At 56.6% G+C, this 21695-nt stretch overlaps 1 protein-coding gene across 2 annotated transcripts in view; it reads left to right on the top strand.

Moving 5' to 3' along the window:
* SOGA1 (suppressor of glucose, autophagy associated 1) overlaps positions 1 to 21695 on the top strand; it is a 78702-nt gene that overhangs the window by 15997 nt on the left and 41010 nt on the right. Inside the window, exon 1 of one of the 2 annotated variants that reach the window (XM_004585790.2) lies at positions 5388 to 6398. The exons of the other annotated variant lie outside the window; for it this stretch is intronic. Coding sequence (XP_004585847.2) covers positions 5718 to 6398 — 681 coding nt within the window. The 5' untranslated portion in view covers positions 5388 to 5717. Of the gene's footprint in view, positions 1 to 5387; positions 6399 to 21695 lie in introns of those variants that run through there. 2 annotated transcript variants of the gene reach the window in all.

A 21695-nucleotide genomic window follows, 5' to 3' on the forward strand; every position in this document is an offset into this window, starting at 1 on the left:
TGTGTATGCATAGTCTGCTATGCATTGCTGGCATTCCATATCAGGGTCAGTTCATGTCCCAGCCGCCCCGCTTCCCATCCAGCTCTCAGTGGAAAAGCAGCAGAAGATGACCAGGTGCTTGGGTCCATGCCACCCATATGGGAGGCCTGGAAGGTGCTCTTGGTCCCTAGCTTTGGTCTGGTTTAGCCTTGGTTTTTTCCAGTTATGTAGGGAATGAGCCAGCAGATAGAAGAGCTCTCCATTATCTCTGCCTCTCAAATACACAGTGATTCTTAAAGAAAAAGATGTGAATCACTGACTCCCAATGACCAACCAAGGGGGAAGGGAGTACCCCATGAGTATGGGGAGGAAGAGGGTTGTACAGTGCCAGGGGTTTGTTAACGGAAGTGCCTCCACCACTCACCAAGTGGGGAAAGTCCATGTATATGATAAGTGTGACATGGGCTGCACAGTGACAGGTGCAGCCATTGTCAATGGCCTGCCTGGCCAGCTTGGAGCATCTTGTGCAATCTGCCCGGCTCCCCACTGTGTCCAGGGTCTGCTGTCCACTCTTGGGGTTCTGCCCTTCTCCAACTCTGCTCCACTGCCCCCCTCAGCTACTCCCTTGTCCTCATTCTTATCCAACCCTCTGTCTTGCATTGGGAGAACTGCTGGCACTGCTAAGGAGCCCTCACCTTCATACTGCTGCTGCACTCTGCGCCCCCTTCAGGAGAGAGCAGGAGGAGCTGGCTCCTTCCCAGGCTGAGCTGCACTAGCTGTGCCCCTTGCTCCCAGTCCCTGCCCCCACCCCCCCACCCCGGCCTCCATTGACCTCAGGCCATTCTCCACACTGCCTCTTCTCCCTGCCACTCTCTCTCCAGATCACTCTCCAGTCTGCCACAGGTCCTCAACCTAGGCGACCTCACTTGTGGATTAACCATAACTACACGTTGTTGGCCCTCTCAGAGTGCCAGGCCTGCTGCCACTCCAGGATCCACACTCAGGGCCCTCGCCCAGCTGATGTCCACACTTGGGGTCTCTATGGACATCTCACACTGCACTTGTCTTGAGAGAACTCCTCATTTCCCTCTCCGTGCCAGGCCCCTCTGCCTGCTGTATGCCGCTAGACCTGTGCTCACACCCTGTTCATTTCGTAACTAAAAGCTGAAAGTCTGATTCCTTACTTCCCACCAAGGAGCCTGGTTCAGGAGCCCATGACTTCTCTTCTGAGCATCTGCTCTTGCCAGAACAAAAGTGATCTGATGAAGACATCAATCGGGCGGTAGGTTAAGTCACAGGGTAGGATGTGACATCCCATATTGGAGTTTTAGTTGAGTCATGGCTGGCCCCTTCCTGGGGCCTCCCTGTGTGACTTGAGCTTCTTCACAGCATAGGGTTGGGGCCCAGGGTGGGAAGCCAGCCCGTGAGCCTGTGGTTCCTGACATACTGCCGCCACGCTCAGTTGGTTGAGGCAGACCAAGATGGGCTCAGGTTCAAGGGGAGGGAATGCAGATGCCATCCCTCAGTGGGAGGTGTGTCCACAGCATGGTGGAGTTAGAGTTGATACGGCTCCAGGAACTCCCTCAGCCTTTGCTGATGAGTTGAGCATGGGCCTGGGGGCAGTGGGCAGTAGGCAGTGTACATGGATAACCGCAAGGCTGGCTGGCACCCACGGAGGGCTGTGTAGGGCCAGTTCTGAACACTAAGCAGCTCTCATCCTCTTTGTGACCTCTCTGGTTTAACCTGACACTAAGTGCAGAGGGACCCCGTTTGCCTCCCGCAAGTGCAGAGATGCGAGCCCTGGGGTCTCAGGACCTGCAGTGTGGGCAGCAACAGCCAAGCTAGCCTGGTTAGGTCTGTCCTCTGTACACACACTGTGCAGCTTCTCTAAGCCCACAGCCTACACAGGAGAAATTGAGGCACAGCTTCTGGGAGTCACTTGGCATCTCTTAGACTTTGGGCAGCCCCTAGAGCCCAGCAGCAGGGCTAGGGAGGTGGAGGGATGAGGGGAAAGAACCATGACATTAGGTCTAGCGTACCAGTCTAGAGACACTTCTTGGCCCAAAAGTGGCATTCCCACCCTGCATCATTATCCAAGGCTCTTAAAGCACCCTAGCCCCTGTGCCACCGTCTGCCACCCTGGGAGGAATCAATTTGTACCAGACATGGCATTTTATAAAAGTATCCATTTGTTCTTTTTGCTCTGCCCCTCCTTCTCTCTGTAAAAATCTGCCTTTCCAATAAAAATAAGTAAATATAAGTAAAAATAAGTAAAAATAAGTAAATCTTATCCATTGTTGGGGTGGGAGGAAGATGTAGATAACAGATGCCACCTACTGGTTCACTCCTCAAAGGCCCACAGTAACGGGCTGGGCTGTGGCCAGGAGCCAGGAGCTCCGCCCAAGCCTCCCTCGTGAGCGGTAGGCACACACTCAATTACTTGAGCCACCACCTTTGCCTGCCAGGGCCTGGATTAACAGGAAGCTAGAGTCAGGAGCCTGAGGCATGTAGGTAACACCCATCGCCTGTGACAACAGCAGCCCATAGCAGGTTGTGTTCTGTCTGCTCCCCATCCAATCCAGCTCCCTGCTGATGGCCTGGAGAAAGCAGCAGATTGATGGTCCATGTCTCTGGGTCCCTGTCACCCACGTGGAAGACACAGCTGAAGTTCCTGGCTTCCACCATGTACAGTCCTGATTTGGGGACTGAGAATGTTTTTTTTTTCTTTTTTTTTTCTTTGTTTAAGATTTATTTTGGGGCCCAGTGTGATAGTGTAGTGGTTAAAGTCCTCGCCTTGCATTGCATGCCGGGATCCCTTATGGGCACCGGTTCTAATCCCTGCGGCCCCGTTTCCCATCCAGCTCCCTACTTGTGGCCTGGGAAAGCAGTGGAGGATGACCCAAAGCCTTGGGATCCTGCACCCATGTGGGAGACCCGGAACAGCTCCTGGCTCCTGGCTTCGAATTGGCTCAGCTCCAGCCATTGGGGCCGCTTGGGGAGTGAATCATCGGATGGGAAATCTTCCTCTCTGTCTCTTTCTATATATCTGACTTTCTGTATATCTGACTTTCCAATAAAAATAAATAAAATCTTAAAAAATAAAGATTTATTTTTATTGTCAAGTGAAATATACAGAGAGGAGGAGAAACAGAGAAGATGATCTTCTGTCTGCTGATTCACTCCCCAAGTGACAGCAGCGGCTGGTACTGCGCCAGTCTGAAGCCAGGAGCCAGGAACTTCCTCCAGGTCTCCCATGTGGGTGCAGGGTCCCAAGGCTTTGGGGAGTGCTCAACTGCCTTCCCAGGCCACAAGCAGGGAGCCAGATGGAAAGCAGGGCCACTGGGATTAGAACCAGCACCCATATAAGATCCTGGTGCGTTCAAGATGAGGAATTTAGCCGCTAGGCCACCGTGCTGGGCCCCAGTAGAGAATCTTTCTCTGATTCTCTCCATTTCTCTTTCTGAAGTCTTTTTTTTTTTTAAGATTTATTTTTAATTTTTATTGCAAAGCCAGATATACAGAGAGGAGAGACAGGAAAATCTCCCATCCGATGATTCACTTCCCAAGTGACTGCAATGGCTGGTGCTGTGCCAATCCAAAGCCAGGAGCCAGGAGCTCTTCCAGGTCTCCCACATGGGTGTAGGGTCCCAAGGCTTTGGGCCATCCTTGACTGCTTTCCCAGGCCACAAGCAGGGAGCTGGATGGAAAGTGGAGCTGCCAGGATTAGAACCGGTGCCCATATGGGATCCTGACATGTTCAAGGAGAGGATTTTAGCCGCTGGCCACCGCGTCAGGCCCTGAAGTCTTTTTAAAAAAAGAAAACAAATAGGGCCTGGTGCTGTGGCTGATCATCCATCTTCATGCACACGCATCCCATGTGGGTGCTGCTTTGTGTCCCACTTCCCATCTAGCCTCCTGCTTGTGGCCTGGGAATGGAGCAGCAGATGGGAACCCTGCATCCATGTGGTACCCCCGGGGGCTCCTGGCCCCTGGCTGTGGACAGGCTCAGCTCTGGCTGTTGCAGCCATTTGGGGAGTGAAGCAGTGATGATGAATGTTGTTTTTGTCTCTGCTTCTCTCTTAAAGAAAAAAAAAAGAGCCAGAGCTGAGACTCCAGTGTGGAACATGGCACGGTAATGCCAGGCTCACTGCTTACCCCATGGGACGCATCTTTTATGGTTCATTTCCCCTTGTAGTATGGGCTCCCTGGGGCCAGTACCTGACCAGCACACAGGACCTGATGCCTGTACAAGCAGGGGGTGTGCACAGCATGGGGCAACCTGTGACCTGTTTTGTACCTGGTTCCATGGGAGTGCACATGGAGGTGCACTCACACCTGGACCCATGAAATGGGGCCTCAGGGGTGAATTCCCTGCAGGTGGAAGTGGATGGGGCAGGTGAGGAAGTGGAGGAGGATTAGAAAGGGGAGGGGAGAGGAAGGGAACTGAGGAGGAAGAGGTTGCAGGAGTAACTAGGCAGAGGGGCAGCTGAGCGCTGGATCTGGCTGGGCCCTGCAGTGGTTCAGGGCTGAGTGGAGCAGCAAAGGAGAAGGTGTCAGGACTCCCCCAGAGGTTGTGAAGACAGTTCTGGAAGGAAAATCACCCGGGCCAGTGGGCTGGGGAAGTCATTGTCCCAACCTGTGCCAGCACCCATCATGGCCATACCCTCCCTGAACCCTCGCTGCTCTGATATCGCCTAAGAGTCTCCTGCATGTCCACCGTGCTCAGCTGGACGTGGAGTAGGCCTGGCATCACGGAGAGTCAAGGCGTGCAAGGTCGGTTACATGCCCGGGTTCCGCGGTGTCAGCGTCGCTGGGAGGGCGGCAGAGGCCGCCTGGGCATAGGCAGGCCTGGGGCTGCGAGGTTTGGGTTCCAGCCCGACCCTGGTTTGACCGTGATGGCATCGTTTGCGCCCTGCAGGCGTCGGTTTTCGCATCTGTACGATGGGAATCTCGGCTCCTGAGGGGCAGGGTGAGGGGGGCGGAGTCCGCGCACGCTCGGAACTGGGCGAGGGGCGAGGGGCGAGGGGCGCGGGGTGTGCATGGATGCTGTCTCCGGCTTGCTGGGGTCCGCCCGGCCTCCGCCCGGGGATACCCCATCCCGCCGTCCACAAGACCCCGGCCCAGACGCAGGGCGCAGGGGTGCCTCGGCCGGTGGGCTTTCTTCTGCCGGCAGGGGAGAGAGCGGCGGCGGAACCGAAGAGCGGGGAGCTGGAGCCGCGGCTGCCGGGGCCCGCCTGACCCTCGAGGGGGTCGCTGTTGCTTCGCAGATCCCTTCTTGCCGCTCCCGCCGCGTCCGCCTTTTGTTCGCGGAGCCGCGCGCCCCCGAGCCGAGGCGGCGGGGCGGGGAGCTGGCGGGGCTGCGCGGGGGGCGGGCCGCGCCGGGCGGAGCCGGGACCCGGGCCGCAGCCGGACTCGGAGCCCGAGGGAACGAGCGGCGTGCAGGCGGACGGGGCCCGGGCGCGCTTCGGGGGCGCGGCGAGGCCGAGGGGGCGGGCGCCGGGCGGAGCCGGAGTCGGAGCCGGGGTGCCTGGAGGCGATCTGGCCGCACTTTGCGATCTCAGGGCAGCGCGGACCCCGCGCGGCGAGGGTCGAAGCCGGAGCGTAGTCCCGGAGCTGAGGTGGGCCGAGCGGAGCCGCAGCTCGAGCAGCGGGAGCCTTGCGGAGAGCCTCCCCGGGGACGCCGAGGCCGGGCGGGCCCGAGCCATGCGCGCCGCTCGCTGAGGCCCAGAGAGGCCGAGATGGAGGCGCCGACTGCCGAGCCCCCAGCCCGGGGCTGCGGTCCCGTGCCCGCTCCGGCCTCTGAGAGGAAGAAGAGCCACCGCGCGCCGTCACCGGCCCGGCCCAAGGACGTGGCCGGCTGGTCGCTGGCCAAGGGCCGCCGCGGCCCAGGCCCTGGTGCCGCCGCCGCCTGCAGCGCCGCATCCTCCGCGCGGCCGGACAAGAAGGGGCGCGCGGTGGCACCCGGGGCACGGGTGGCGGGGCCACGGGTGGCAGGGGTCCGGGCCGGGGTTCGGTCCAAGGGCCGCCCGCGTCCGGGGCCCGGGCCGCGCCCGCCGCCCCCACCGCCCAGCCTCACGGACAGTAGCTCTGAGGTGTCGGACTGCGCGTCGGAGGAGGCGCGCTTGCTGGGCCTGGAGCTGGCGCTGAGCAGCGATGCCGAGTCGGCGGCCGGGGGCCCTGCGGGGGCCAGGCCAGGGCAGCAACCTCAGCCCGCGCTGGCGGCACAGCAACAGCAGCCCCCGCGGCCGCCCGCGTCCCCCGAGGAGCCGTCGATGGCCGCGTCGTCCGCGGGCAGCAGCCGCTTGCCACTGAGCACCTCGCTCGCCTTCTCCGACCTCACGGAGGAGCTGCTGGACTGCGGCCCCAGCGGCTTCGTGCGGGAACTGGAGGAGCTGCGCTCGGAGAACGACTATCTCAAGGTGGGGTGTGCGGGGAGGCGCCGGTAGGACAGGGGAACACCCGGAGGTAGCTGGTGGTGGAGATGGGCACCAGGGCCCGGCTCGGGAGGGGAATTTGGGAGAAGTGCATTGGAGTGCGCGTGGATGCAGGACTTGGCCTGGGGGTTGGCCCTCGGGTGCATGGCTCCTCTGATTTTCCGAGGCTTGCTTCCCCACCTTTGCCAGGTCTCTCAGGGGGACTCCACCAGGGGGAGGCCCGAAATGGTCCCCATCTCCAGCCAGGACTTTCCCTGGAGCGGGCCTGTCCCCGCCTGCCTCTCTCAGGGCGGGTCCGGTTTGAAAGATGACATCTGGGAACATCCCCTTGGCTCGAGTCCACTTCCGCCCAGTCTAACGGTCCCACAGCCTGGAAGGATGATGTCGTGAGAGAAGCCGGTCAGCGGCAGCTTCCTAAACCCCAGGAGGTTGTCATCTGCTCTCTCTGGGACAAGTCTGCTACTTACCACGGTGGTGGGGGGAGCTTCCTTGTGCCCCCATGCTGCCAGGGTCGGGAAAGAAGCTACCCACTTGGACATGATGAGAGAGCTGAGAGCTCCCTCAGAGCTGGACCATTCGATGGTCCCAGCACCTCCTGAGTGCCCACTGCTTGACCTGTAGGCAGCTCTGGGAACGACCCAACCCTTGGGGGTTGACCTTGGCCTGAAAGTCCGGAAGTTTAATGGACCATGCTGCCCTTAGCCTGGCCTGGGTTTGCAGTGGCCGGAAGGCCTGTTCCTGTTGGTGACAGCGTGGTGCCCTTGGCTGAGGCCTGGGCTCCCTGCCCCTTGACCTTTGCCTGCAGCCCAGGCTTGTGCCTCTCCCAGCTGGGTGTGTTTCTTGTTTTCTAGAATGCTGCTAGGTGGGGGATGCTCACTTGTGCCTGTTGCTTGTTTCCCCCCCACCGCCCCCCACCCCGGCTCTGTAGCTGGCCTGCATCCAGGGAGTGCTTGGAGACCGGGCCAGGATCCCTTTGAATCAGAGCAGTGTGCCCCTCCCCATGCCAGGCCTCTGTGCCCGCTCTGGGAGGTGGGAGGGTGAGTCTTCCCAGAGCCCCCCTTGGCGCTGGCCACTGGGGATTCCGGCAGCTCCTCTACTCTGCAGAAGCCAGAGGCCAGGATGGGAGGGGGTGGCCAGAAAGAGGCTGGGCCTGGAGGTCTCCCAATTTTGTCACTCTGAGTTGCCTCCAGGACCCTCTGCCAGTCTTCTAGGAGAGATCTCAAGCCATGTCTCCCACGGCTGAGATAGTGGTCCTATGAGGCTGAACTTGAGCCCAGAGTCTCTGATGAGCCAGGGTTTAGCTGGGAACTTCCCAGTGCCTGGACCAGGCTGAGCCTCAGTTTCCCCCATTCAGTGTGAGAACTTGCAAGCACTGTGGGGTCTGGTGGTCTCTAGGAGCTTCCGGGCCAGATTTGGGAAGTGCATACCATTTCAGGCCCTCAGTTTTCCCATGTGTGGAGATGGGATGGTACGTGCCTTCTGACCTGAGGACTAGGTGTGATGGTGCATGCTTGGTACATGGTGAGCCTCAGGTGGGGGTGGACCCATGGGGGTGGGCCATGGGGGGCGCAGTTCTTCCATGCCCAGGCAGCCTGGGCTTTTTTTTTCCTTCTGCCACTGTTTATTTGTGGGGTGTACAATGGTGGAACTGTGGGGGAGACTGAGGGACGTGTTGTGGTGGAGAGAAGGGCTGCATTGTGCCCCTGTACCTGGTAGTGTGTCCCTGTACCTGGAAGAGGCCAGGAGCTGAAGGGTGACCCAGTGCCTGCCAAGAATGGAGCTATAGAAAGTATTCCAGGCTTCAGGAAGTGAGTTTGAAAACAGTACCAAGGTCAGAGAGGTGCAGGAGATTGAGTAGGAGTGGGGGTCACCTGTGGTTGCTCGGCTCAGTCCCTCACTCCACTGCTCCAGCAGTCCTAGAGCTGGGCGTGCAGTGAGTGTGTGTGCAGCTCTTGTTGGGCTGCCTGTCCCTGCAGCCACCCTGCTCCTGAGGGCCAGGACAGGTCCTGCTGGGAGTCACCCACCTGCCAGGCACTGGGGACTGTCAGCCCTGGGGATTCTTAGGAGGGGAGGGAGGATGGTGCAAGTGCTGGAACTCACGTGAATGAGGCTGGCTTGCCCAGACAGGAGGTGGTGGGCAGCATCTCTGAGTGGTCCGCATTGCTGGTGGCGGTCACAATGACTCAGTGAGGCTCATGGGGAGACTTGTGCAGTGGCCGCAGACCTTGACGTTGGGTCCTGCTAGTCCAGGGAACTTGCTGGCTCTAGGTTCTGGCGTGCAGGTCTGATTGCAAAGCAATCAGCTGGAGTTCACCTTTAGCCCCTGATGGTCTGAGATCTCCCAGCTCCCCATCACCCATCACTGGGTGGTGAGGATGTATAAACAAAGCTGGGAGCCCACCCAGTGTGCATGGGAGACTCAGAGATGGGGCCCCAAGACCTGCCTTGACACCTGATGTTATTACCATTCACTGTGTGGTCATAGGCAACTTATTTGGTCTGTGTGCTGTTTCTGTCCCATCAATGGAAGCTGCCTGGACAACCTCATAGAGTTGTTGGGATCAGTCAAGGGGATCTGGATGGGCAGGGGGCCTTTTTTCAAACAGTGGAATCCTGGGGCTTTGTTGTTATTCTTAGCCAATGAGCAGACAGGATGTCTGCGTCTTCCTTCTCAGAGGAACTCTGGGGGGGAGGGGAAGGGGAACAGGGCTGGAGGGTGAATCCAGGAGGAGTTGGTCAGGCAGGACAAGCTTCTGTTCCCCGAGGTTCCGGATGTCAGTGCAGCCAGTCTCAATGTCAGCTCGGAAGGCCCGAGGAAGCCACCCTTGTACAGATGAGTGTGTGGAGGCTCCAGGGTGTGCAGCTGAGACTCCAGCCCCAGGTCCTGCTCTTTGTTCAGCGTGACCAGAGCCTGGAGCTTCTGGTTGTTTGTGCGCAGTTGTTACCCTGTTCAAGGTGGAGGTGCAGTGCCAGCACTCAGTGAATGCCAGTGCCCACCCAGTCACCTTCTCCTGCCCACTGCTCCCCGAGGCCTGTGTTCAACGCCTTTGGCGGTCTTTATTATTTTTTTCCAAATTTGATCTCTTTATTACTTGCTTGAAAGTCCAAGTGACAAGAGACATCTCCCATCTGCTAGTTCACTTCCCAGATGTCTTCGATGGTCAGGGCTGAAGCGAAGGAGCCGGGAACTCGATCCGGGACTCCGACTTGTGTAACGGGGGCCTGATGACCTGAGCCCTCACCACAGCCTCAGGTGGGAGGCTGGAGTCCGGTGTCAGCCCAGGGCCAGGACTCAAACCCAGGTGCTCTGATGCAAGAGGCAGACATCTTAACCTCTTGGCTAAATGTCCACACCTTCGTGTCGTGGGTGTTTTCTGGGTACCAGTCACTGCATGGGAGTGGACCCAGTGATGCCACAGTAAACCACCACATGCAGCTGTTACCTTCCTGGCTCCTGAAAATGTAGCGGGAGGCACTGGCTTGGTCCTGGAGAGGGGAGAGGGCCTATCATTATGGCTGGCGGAGCAGCTGGCTCGTCCGTGAGGCTGCTCTGAGAACCGGGTCTTTAAGAATCCATCTTGCTCCTGCCAGATGGAAAATGAGATGGAAAATGTGAGGCTGAGGCTTGGAGGGTGGAGCTGGCACTCCCAGGGCTGCCTGCGTTCCTTGCAGAGGTGCTGAGCCTGTGTCCCTAGGTGCTGTCTTGCACGCACAGACTTGCACACTTGTTTACATGTTCACAACTGAGAGTACATGCACACATAGGCTCTCTGTCCCAGCCTCTGACACACCCACAGGTGCTTCTAGAAGCCCACCTGCACATCATTTAGCACGTAACTTACCCTCCCAGAGTCAAAAGTACATGGACCCAGGCACAGATCTATGGACACAGACATGCTCGCGCTGGCCTCCATGAAGATGCATGGTTCTGCCTTGACCCACTGGCATAGCTGCCAGCTGGGGCTCACAGCCCCCTCCCGGAGACACCATGAGGGCAGCCATACCCAGGTGTGACCCGCAGTCATGGACGCAGGCAGAGAACACATGTATGTCCAGAGAGACAGCAGGGCATCTAGGCACGTGCACACCCACAGCCTGGTGGTGCCATTTCGCCCCTTCATGAAGGCAAGGGAAACCCCAAGCGGTGTCTCCCTGAGCTAGTGTGTACAAACTCCTACTGTTCTCAGCGCCTCCATGGGGTTTTCAGCCACAATGCTGCTGGGCACAGGGAGCTGCGTGGCCAGGACCTTGGGTTTCCATCGTGGCTAGGAGTGCTAGGAGCCTGCTGGGGCCAGGGGTGAGGGGATGTGTGGATGCAGCTGGCAGGTCTCCAACAGAAGTTGTACAGCAGTCCCTCCCTCTGTCCATGATGCCCAGCACTTGGGCCTGGGCCCAGTGGGCCTCAAACCGCCCTGGGCAACTCCCTGCCCTCCCTGTGGAATTTCCTGTTCCCCTGCTCCTTCCCCTCCTCCTTGCTGGGGGCTGTGGAGAGCACCCAGTAGCATCTGGGGGCCTTGAAGGGGCCCAGAGGCCGTGTGGGCACTTGGGAGGGGCTTGGCCAGCCTCGCGGAGGAGGAGGCTTTCAGTTAGCCTTGAGTTCGCCTTTGTGCCCAGCTCCTAGCACACAGCCTGCCACATTGTAGGGGCTTGATAAGGATGAGCTGGTGACTGAATGAAAGGTCCAGTCAGGACTGGCAGAGTAGGGGGAGGGCTGCAGGCTTGAAACCAGAGCTGGAGGGTTGCAGTATGGGAGAGCTTGGGGAGGGGTGAGGCAGGGGCATGAATGCCCTGTGGGCACTGGCTGGGAGGGGCTGGGTTGCCTTACAGCAGGGCTGAGGGCTGCCCCTTGTCCCTGTGTCTGTAGCACTGGGCATGAGGCCTAGCCAGCCCTGGGGATCTGGGCAGTGAAGGAAGCCTGTATGGTCTGGGTGACGCTTGGGACGAAACTCAGTTTACAGCCACATCTCTGGGCATGAGACATACAAGTCCCCTTGTTAAACCTCTGTCTTTCTGCCTGTAAGATGGGGATTTACCATTCCCCTCATTTTAATGTGTATATATTTATTTGGAAGGCAGGATCACAGAGAGGGAGGGCAAGACAGAGTTATCGTCCATCTGCTATAGTGGCTAGGGCCAGACCAAAGCCAGAGCCTCCTCTGGGTACCTCATGGGTGCAGGGGCCCAAGCTCTTGGACCATTCTCCACATCCCCTCTCAAGGCCACCAGCAGGGAACTGGATCCAGAGTGGAGCAGCCAGGATGCAGACTGGCATCCACATGGGATGCATGCAGCCTCACCTTCTATGTCACCGATTCAGCCCCTGTTTGCTCCTTTCCTGCAGGGCACCTGGGAGGACTGGTGTGGGGCTGTGGATGGAGGGGCTTGGCTGAGGGCAGGCAGTGTTGCCCAGCAGCCTGGGTTCTTACTGAGGTCATTCCCTGTCCACCCCCCACCCCACACATGACCTCAATCACAGTCATGTTTACTCTCCTTTGGAGCTGAAAGGAACTTGGAGCTGGGGTAGGATAAGAGCTGAGACTTGATGTGTTCTGGGCCAGGTTGACCTGTCACGTTGGGGCCCCACGTTTGTGCCATCTGCATCCTTAGTGGGGCCATTGGCTGCCCTAAGGCATGATGAAAACTGAGAGGGCCTGGGAGCTCCCCCAACCCTGCATCCCCCAGCCGGATGGTATTAAGTGTGGACCAGAGCCAGGCTGGTTCTGGTTGTGGTGGCTGACTTCCTGCAGCCTCACCTACCTCCCATCTCCCGTGCTCTCAGCAGGTCCCCCATACCCAGGCGTCCAGATTGCTCTTCTACTACATTGCTTGCTCCTGCACCTTCTGCTCTATCAAGTGCCTGCATTAGGAGTTTCCTGTGGGCCCCTCTGGGGCCTCTGCCACTGCAGCAGTCAGGGGACTGTGGTCCTGCAGGGCCCCTATGCCTGGCCTACACAGGCCTAGGCTTAGACTCATGCAGACTCAAGTCATACAGCACTAACTGGCAAGAGGCAGAGGGGCTAGCCCAGGATGTCAGCTGGGACACACAGCAGGAGCAGAGGTTCATAGGCTCCCGTGAGGTGCACTGCGGTGTCCTGGAGCTTCCAGTCACACCCCTCCCACCTCCTGAGCCATTCCAGGACCCTCAGAGCCTCATGTTCCCTCCCTAGAGACCTTGGATGGCTTTTCTCCCAGGGAGGGATTTGGCTGCAGCCCAAAGGCAGCTTGGAGAATGTTTTCCACCAGGCTCGCTCCAAACACTGCCTTCCTTCCTGTTCACACAGCTCGGATGCCAGGGATGTGGTCTGTGCTCCCTAGCCTAAGCACCCCTGTCAGCAGCAGGGGTACAGTGGAGTTTGTGTCCAGCCGTGGGAGTCCTTGGGGGACAGTGGTTGCTGGGCATCTCCTCACACCTGATGCATGCTTGCGCCTGCACACGCACACACACATGTGCACACATAAATACATGCACACGTGCATACACATGCTGTCCAGTCCCAGCCTAAATGTTTGCTGTTACTGAGTCCTGGTTGTCCCCTTGTGCAGACTGTCGAGTCCAGATTCAAAAGCCCAAACTGTGTACTTGACACTTGGCTTTACCACATAGCATGGAGACCTCAGCAGTTTCACTTCTGATCCCTGGTTCCTCACCCATTGGGCACTGCTTAGAATGCAAAAGACCCCATGCTACCTGGCATGTCCCAACCCTCCTCTTCCCTTGTTGCTCTGACCTGCAAATGGAGGCCCTGTGATCCCACAGCCAGGTGGCCCTGGGGTTGGTGGTGCAGAGCACTTGGTGGCATAACTGGCTGTGCCAGCTTGTTCCTTGCACACTTTGACCCTGACCTTTGACCCTAGACCACAGCCTAGGTTCCATTCAAGGAGGCTCAGCTGGGTGGAACTCTGACTGGGAGATGGGGCTAGGAGACTCCCGCTGCTGGGCTCTGTGTCTTCTGGGGGAACTCTACCTTTGTCCCCTTTCCCCTTAAGGCCTCAGTGTTCCTGACTAAAGGGAGGGGCTGTGGGTTCCCTCTCCTGCAGCTGAGCCCAGAGCATCTGCACTCCAACTAAGAGGGAACAAGCTCTCTTGAGCCCTTTGCTGCCCCCTCCTTGGGGTTCAAAAGTAATGATCTCATCTGGAGCCCTGACAGACCCCCAGGGAAAGGCAGAAGGGACAGCAGATGGCTGCTGTGGCCTCTCGGGTGGGGCTGTGGTCACTGTGCTGGCCTACCCGGCTGGGCGGCCCTTCCAGGGCTGGGGTGAGTGGCCTCAAGCCAGCGTGGCAGATGGGCCTTCTCTGTGGGAGGTGCTGTGGTGGCCAGGGCGGTGCCAGGCAAGGCCTCCCACTCCCCCTGGCCTGGCTGCCTCATGCGGAGTGATGGTTCTGGTGCTCCTAGCTCAGCTCTGTCTTCTGTCTGCTCAGGTCCTGGGACCCAACTAGGACCCTGGAAAAGAGGTGTTACTGTTAGGGGAGGTCTGTGGGCTGAGACCCGAAAGCTATGGGCTGCTCTGTGGACATAGGCTTCCCAGAATCAAGAATTTCTGCAAATCAAATAGAGGCAGTTTGTGGCAGGGGTGGAGTGGGGTGGTCACCCAGCCTCCTAAAGACCACCATTCATTCAGAAGCAATTTACTGAGCTGTTCCTGTGCATTCTTGGTTCCCTGACATTCTAGTTGGAGACCAATATTCTGCTAGCAAACAAGCAGTGAGGTTGCTACCATGAAAGAGAAAGGGTTGGGATGACATCATGGGCCTGGACTGATCCGGAGGGCTTCCCTGGGGAAGTGGCATTAAAGTGGAGGCTTCAGGAGGAGGAGGAGGAGGAGCAGGCCAGAAATGAGGACAGGGATAGCCCCACTGAGGCAGGTGCAAAGGCTTTGGGGGAAGGAGGACAGGCCAGCTGTCACTTGGCACCTGAGCAGCTGGGGGTTAGTTAGAAGAGCCGGGAAGAGGAAGCTCGGAGATGGAGGGGCCTGGAGCCCTATGATGGCATCGGGTTTTTGTTTTGAGGGTGGTACACAGTCATGGAGGTTTAATTCTACTTTGTTTTGGAGAGTTTTTGCTTGGTGTTTCTTTGTCCTTTATTTGGGAGGCAGAGACAGACCCCATCTGCTGGTACCCTCCCTAAATATCTGCAATGGCTGGGTCTGAACAAGGCTGAGGTCAGCAGCTGGGAACTCAGTCCAGGGACTCTATCGCTGGAGTCACCCCCTGTTACCTCCTGGGATGCACCACAGCTGGAGGCTCAACCCAGGAATAGAGCTGGGGCTCCACCCAGGCACCCCTGTAAGAGATGCAGACATGTCAGCCAACCAGTGGCTTGACTGCTGGCTGAATGCCTGTCATTTATTTTAGGTCAGGAGTACTGAGTAATAATTTGTATGAGAACATAAACATTGGACTACCACAGGATGGGAGCCATGATCTGCTGCATCTTAGGTGCATTAGCAGGAAGTTAGATCAAAAATGGAGACTCTGAGATACATCAGTGCTCTGACATGTCCCAGGCTGTAACTTCGCCCTCTGTGAAACAATCCCCATCTGGGAAGAGGAATTTCAACACATGCATCTGATTCCACAACCCCTGCTGCAGTCCACATGCACAGGAAGGTTCTAGATGGGCCCTGGACATGGCAGTTAAGTTGCCACTTGGCTGTTCCGCCTCTAATCCAGTTTCCTTGTTGATGTGCTTCCTGGGAGGTAGCAGGTGATGGCTGGAGTTTTTGGGTCTCTGTCACCCATGGGAGAGATCCAGATGGAGTTCTGGGCTCCTGGGAGACAGTGGCAGGGCGAGGGAGGGAGGGACTATGGTCTAGAACAGCGCCCTACCCCTTACCTCCCCACCCCACTTTCAGGAACTTTTATGTCCCCTTGTTGCCTTCCCCATTGTCTCACGGCCAGTGCCGGGCTGTGGCTGGGGTGGACCTCCCATCACCACATCCCGTGTTTGGGCAATAGGACCTCCTGTGGGTCATGATCATTCCCAACTGTTAGCCCGCTGTCTCCTGCCTGCTGACCCCATCATGCCCTTGGAAGGGCTCTTGTGACCCCCAGATCTCAGTGTCTGCCCATCCTTATCATGCAGGGCAGCGTATTTGTGGGTTGGTACGGGCTGCCTATGGGATGCTCCCTTCCTGGACATTTGCTACGTGTGGGAGAGCAGAACAGTGATCCTGCATCTTTGGGTCCCAGTGGTGGAGATCAGGGTCCAGGCCCTGTGGACAAGGAGGCTGCGGCAATGCAGGCTCCGTGCTCTTTCTGCTCTCCGCTGAGACTGTTTTCAAGGGTTTACGGTGAAATGCTCGAGTGAGAGTTTGGCCTGCGGTCAGTGCCTGTGTTCTGTTCTGGGGTCCCTGCATTCTAGATTCCTGCTAAGAAAGACTGTAGAAAGTGGCCATGGTAGCTCAGGCAGTCCCATGCCAACCCCTGGGGAGACCTGGATCAAGCTCCCAGCTCCTGGCCTCAGTGGAGCTTAGCCTGGGCCAGCCTTTGCTGTGGTTGGCTCTTTCAGAGTGAATCCACAAGTGGGAGCTTTGTCTCTCAAATACATAAAAGAAAAGTTTTTATCTCATTTTTGATTTTTTAAAAGATTTATTTTGTTTGAAAGGCAGAGTTACAGGGAGAAAGAAAGAAAAGAGACCTCCCATTGATCACGCTCCAGATTATGGCTACGATGGGCAGGGCTGAGCTGGGCTGAAGCCAGGAACTAGGAACATCCAGCCGGTGATGCTGATGTCACAGGTGAAGACTTGGCTTGCCATGCCACAGCATTGCTCCCTGTCATACGTCTGAGTGTAGATAATATTTTGATATTTCTGCAGCAACTGTCAGAGGATGTGAAAGCAATTGCTTTTGTTCTTTTATCATTTTTTAAAGATTCACTTTTTTAAAAGATTCATTTATTTTGTTGCTAAATCAGATTTACAAAGAGGAGGAGAAACAGAGAGGAAGATCTCCTGTCCGATGATTCACTCCCCAAGTGGCCACAACAGCTGAAGCTGAGCCAACCCGAAGCCAGGAGTTGGGAGTCTCTTCCAGGTCTCCCACATGGGTACAGGGTCCCAAGGTTTTGTGCCATCCTCGACTGTTTTCCTAAGCCACAAGCAGGGAGCTGGCTGGGAAGTGGAGCTGCCAGGATTAGAACCAGTACCCATATGGGATGCTGGCACATTCAAAGCAAGGACTTTAGCTGCTAGGCCATGCCAGGCCCCAGATTCATTTCTTTTTATTGGAAAGTTAGATTTACAGAGAGAATAAATGGAGAGAAAGATCTTCCATCAGCTGGTTCACTCCCCAAGTGGCTGCAATGGCCAGAGGTGCATCAATCCGGAGCCAGGAATCTCTTCTGGGCCTCCCCAAGGCCTTGGGCCGTCCTCTCCTGCTTTTCTAGGCCACAAGCAGAGAGCTGGAAGGGAAGAGGAGCAGCTGGGATACGAACTGGTTACCCATATGGGATGCCTATACATGCAACGTGAGGACTTTATCCACTAGGATACCCTGGCAGGCCCTATTTTAAACAAATGAGCTATACTTTTTTAAAAAACTCATTTATTTTTATTGGAGTCTTCCACACGGGTGCAGGGTCCCAAGGCTTTGGGCCATCCTCTACTGCTTTCCCAGACCACAAGAAGGGAGTTGGGTGGGAAGTGGAACAGCTGGGGTACAAACCAGCACCCATATGGGATCCCAATGTGTACAGGGCGAGGATTTAGCCACTGAGCCATTGCGCTGGGCCTCTTTCTTTTATTAAAAAACAAACAAAAACAAAAAACAGTTTATGTTTATTAGACAAGCAGCGTTATGCAGAAAGGCGACATGGAGATCTTCCATCTGCTAGTTCATTCTCCGTATGTCTGTAATGGCCAGAGCTGAGCCAATCTGAAACCAGGAACTTCTTCCAGGACTTGCACAGGTACAGGGGTCCAAGGACTTGAGCCATCCTTGACTACTTTTCCAGGCCACGAGGAGGGAGCTGGATCAGAATTGGAGCAACCAGGACTCAAACCGGTGCCCATGTAGGGAAGTAGGTAGAGGCTTAGTTTGCTTTGCCACTGTGTTGGCCCTAGCAAGTGATTTCTTATTGTGGCAGAGTAACAGGAGCTGCTAATACAGCCTTGGCTTGTTCACAGGTTCAGAAGCTAAAAGTGAGAGGTTTTAGTTAGAGGGTAGCAAAAATAGAGAAGTGATTTGCCAAGTCCATAAATTCTGCTGCAGAGGTGCAATTCTAGGGTCTTATGTGGAGGTGGCTTACCACCCTCCACCTCCGATCTGTGGGCAGGACCTGACAGCCCCCTTCCCTGTGAGTCTCTGTCCCCTGCAGAGCAGGCTGCTGCCTGCCGAAGCACTCGCTGGGACCTGCGCATGCATGAGCATGATGATTCAGATGGAATGTCTTTGTAAACTGTAAAACCCTGTGCTGCCCTCCCTGCAAGGCCACACTATTATTAGCAGCAGTGTGAGCTCATGTTTGGCCCTGCACCCCACTGGGACCCAGAGACTCTTCCTGGCTGATTCCCTCAGGATTCCTGGGAAGCAGTCCCCACCCCACCCCGTGCAGTACTTCCTGCAGGTTGACCTCGTGGTCACTAGGGTGTGGTAGTAGGGAGCAGGTGGTGGGTTGAGGTGCTGGGGCGTGAAGGTCTGAGACCAGCTTGGGTCTGCCCAGGCTCTCCCTGCCTCTAGCATAGCTGGGCTGCAGATCACTGCCCCAGGTCAGAGAGAAACCACTCTTAGCTCTTCATCCACTCATCTGCTCACAGACCATGATGGATGTCTGCTCAGTGCCACGATTGGCCTGGACAGTGCTGGGGACCAGACCTGAGTAACGCCCAGCCCTTACCCTACCCCAGCCCTGGGGGAAGGCAGTCTTGAAAAGAGACCAGAACCTTGTGTTGGTAGCAGAAGGGATCATGGAGCTCAATGGATAGGGTTCAAGTCATGCTGAGGAAGTAATGTTCAGGAAGCATAGAGTAGTTACCCAGGCAAAGGCCATTCGCATGGGCAGGGCCTGAGGAAACCTGGAAGGAGAGCACGCAGTTAGGATGCACCGCTGCAGCTCATCTGGATTCCAATTCGATTTCTCCCTTTTCTTAGCCTCAGGAAACTTCCAAATCTCAGTTTGCTTATCTGCAAAACAGGAGCATTTTCAGCATCTGTCTCAGAGTTAGGAAGAGACCCTAAGCTAACATTTTGCAGTACATGTGCTCTGCCTGGGCTGGGGCTTGGCGGGGCATGAGCTTCCAGCAGGTGGGAAGCTGAATTTAAAGTTGCAGCTTGTGAGGAGGCTCGGAACGGGGCAAGGCTGGAGCTGGGAGGACAGGAGGGGCAGGCCGCCACTGAGGGTGAGGGGCTTGCAGGCAGATGCACAAGTCTATGGGGAGGAGCGGAGGAGACACAAGGCTCCGTGCTTTTCCCAGCTGGTTGCTAGTAACCAGTTGTTGCCTGTGTGATCTGATGTGAAATAAACCACCACCAGACAGAGAAGTGCTGACTGACAGAGCAGCACCTGGGTGCCTGTTTCTATTTCCTGGGCTGCCCTGTCCACTCCGTGTTTCCTGTCTGGGCTAAATAATCAAGGTGAGCCATGCTGGCCTAACCTCCTCAGGCTGTTGAGAATCAGGGGTTCTGGGCTCTGTGCTGAGTGCTGCCAGACCCCGTGACCTGTCTGTGGTGGCAGTTTTCATCTGGGGGTTCCCCACCAACGCTGGGGGACTCCAGCCACTCACTGTGTAGCCATAAGGCCCTCCCACTTCCATCCGCTGGGGGTCGGATGTGGGAGATGTTGGCAGGGCCCTATGTTGACAGAACGGCCAGGGAAGGAGGGGGCAGGTCTGTCTCTGCCACCTCAGCCCTTAACAGGAGCCCCCCTCCCCCCCGCCTCCTTCTCTACCACCAGCTGGATTTTTCACCAGAGAAGCCTCCTGGGAGCCCCAAGAGGAGCAGGACCCTTTGGAGGAGAGTAGGGTCCTGCCCTCCTGGGCCTCCCGACCCCCACCACAGACCCCTAAGCTCAGGGTCCGCCTGTGAGTCACACAGCTACCAGCATCTGCTGCACCCGTCCTAGAAGACTGGGGCGTGAGGGCCACAGCCCAGCCTTTGTCAGCGCAGCCTCTTACGTGGGGCTGTGCCAGGAGGGGCTGGCCGGCATTCTGTCTGCAGCTGGCAAGCCCCCAGGCCAACATGGAGCTACAGCTGGCATGAATGCCGCATCCTGTACTGGCAGAGATGCAGGCCCCGGGGAGGCAGCTACCCCTGGGACCCTTGGGAGGGAGGGTTTCTCAGCAGGGCCAGGCCCCCAGTGGAGCAGTGAGGCGTGATTTCTGTTTTCTGAACTGTCTGATCATGTTTTACAAGTAGAAAAGTTATTTTAAAAAACATTTTTTTAAAAATACGCATTCTGAAAGTGACTGCAGTGAGCTGGGTGTGGTCCTATGTAAAGACAGGTCATCTCCTATGATCTAATGTCATTCTGTTTTTGGTATTTTTTTAAGATTTATTTACTCGGGAGCCCAGTGCAGTGGTCGGTGGCTAATCCTCTCTCTGCAAGAACCAGGATCCCAAATGGGTGCTGGTTCTTTTTTTTTAAAGATTTATTTATTTTTATTGCAAAGTCAGATATATAGAGAGAGGAGGAGAGACAGAGAGGAAGATCCTCTGTCCGATGAGTCACTCCCCAAGTGACTGCAATGGCCAGAGCTCTGCCGATCTGAAGCCAGGAGCTCTTCCGGGTCTCTCACGTGGATACAGGGTCCCAAGGCTTTGGGCCATCCTCGACTGCTTTCCCAGGCCACAAGCAGGGAGCTGGATGGGAAGCAGGGCTGCTGGGATTAGAACCGGCACCCATATGGGATCCCGGTGGATTCAAGGCAAGGACTTTAGCTGCTGGGCTACTGCACCAGACCCCAAACGCCTCCTTTTAAAAAAAGTATTTATTGACACACACACACACATACACACACACCCCTTTCACCCAGCAGTTCATTCCTCAAGTGGTTGCAATGGCTCGGGCAAGATCAGGTCAGAGCCAGGAGTCTGGAGCTCCTTCTAGGTCTCCCATGTGGGTCAGCAGCCCAAACACTTGGAGCATCTTCTGCTGCTTTCCCAGGTGCCTTAGCATAGGGCACTGGGTCAGAAGTGGAGCAGCCAGTACTAGAACCTGTGCTCTTACGGGATGCCAGCATTGAAAGCTGAAGATTAGTATTCAACACCACTGTGTTGGCCCTCCATCTGTTACTGCAGCCCCTCTTTGGGAGTTTGGGTGTGCCCTACACTGGCCCTATAGCTCATTCTGAGCTTGGGGTCTGCTTATCCCCGCCATATCGTGTCTCCAGATCCCGTCAGTTGGGCTGCAGAGTCAATGAAGGGCTGGTATATGGTCCGTGCTGGAGGCTAACTGAGATTCCGCCAGTGGGACTGTGCTTCCCAAGCTCTGTTTCCTTAATTCACCAGCTGAATGTGGCATGTGGCCCTCACTTCCTCATTTCTCTGACTGGTGTGATCACTGACTGTCCCACTTCCTCCTCTTGCATGCTTCCCTGTCCTCTTGGTGGGGTGGCAGGCAGCGAGTCTCTGTGTGAGTGAGGTCCCTGAGGCTGCTTGGACTCACCCCTGTGGGGAGGCCGTGGGGCCGATGGAGACTAAGGCCTCTGTGCACAGTAGAAGCAAGTGCCTGTCACCACTGCCCTGCTGTCCTAAGCGGGGAGCCAGCTGTGAGGTGGCCACAGCAGTCAGAGGAGTGTGAAGACCACAGGCTGCTCTCGCTGTTGCCCACTGGCCTGCAGCTGCCATTCTGGCCCTCACTGCCCTGAGGGACAGCCCCCGGGCCTAGGGGGTGCTGGATGAACCCAGGCTGGGTCCTCTTTCCATTGGTGAGCTATCCTGCCAGGCTGATCATTTGGCATGGTGGCATCTGTCCTGACCAGGCATCCAGCAGGTGTGCAGTCAGAGAGCCAGGCTCATGAGTGGAGCAGACACTGGTGTCGCCACTCCTGCTGCCGGGGAGGCCAGCTGCTCACCTCCCCGGGACCTGCCTGGCAGAGTCCCTTTGTTCCTGGCTTTGGACAGCACCAGCCTTGGGTGCTTTCTCTCTCTGGTCCTCAGGATACGTGCTAGTAGAAAGTCATTCATTCCCTGTGACTCAGTTTCTCTCTCAACTGTAGTTTTTTTTTTTTCTCTTAAGATGTATTTTTATTGGGAAAGTCAGATATACAGAAAGGAGGAAAGACAGAGAGGATTTTCCATGGGCTGATTCACTCCCCAAGCGGCCGCAGTGGCCAGAACTGCAC

This window comes from Ochotona princeps, chromosome 22 (genome assembly GCF_030435755.1).
Source record: "Ochotona princeps isolate mOchPri1 chromosome 22, mOchPri1.hap1, whole genome shotgun sequence".
Lineage (NCBI taxonomy): Eukaryota > Metazoa > Chordata > Mammalia > Lagomorpha > Ochotonidae > Ochotona > Ochotona princeps.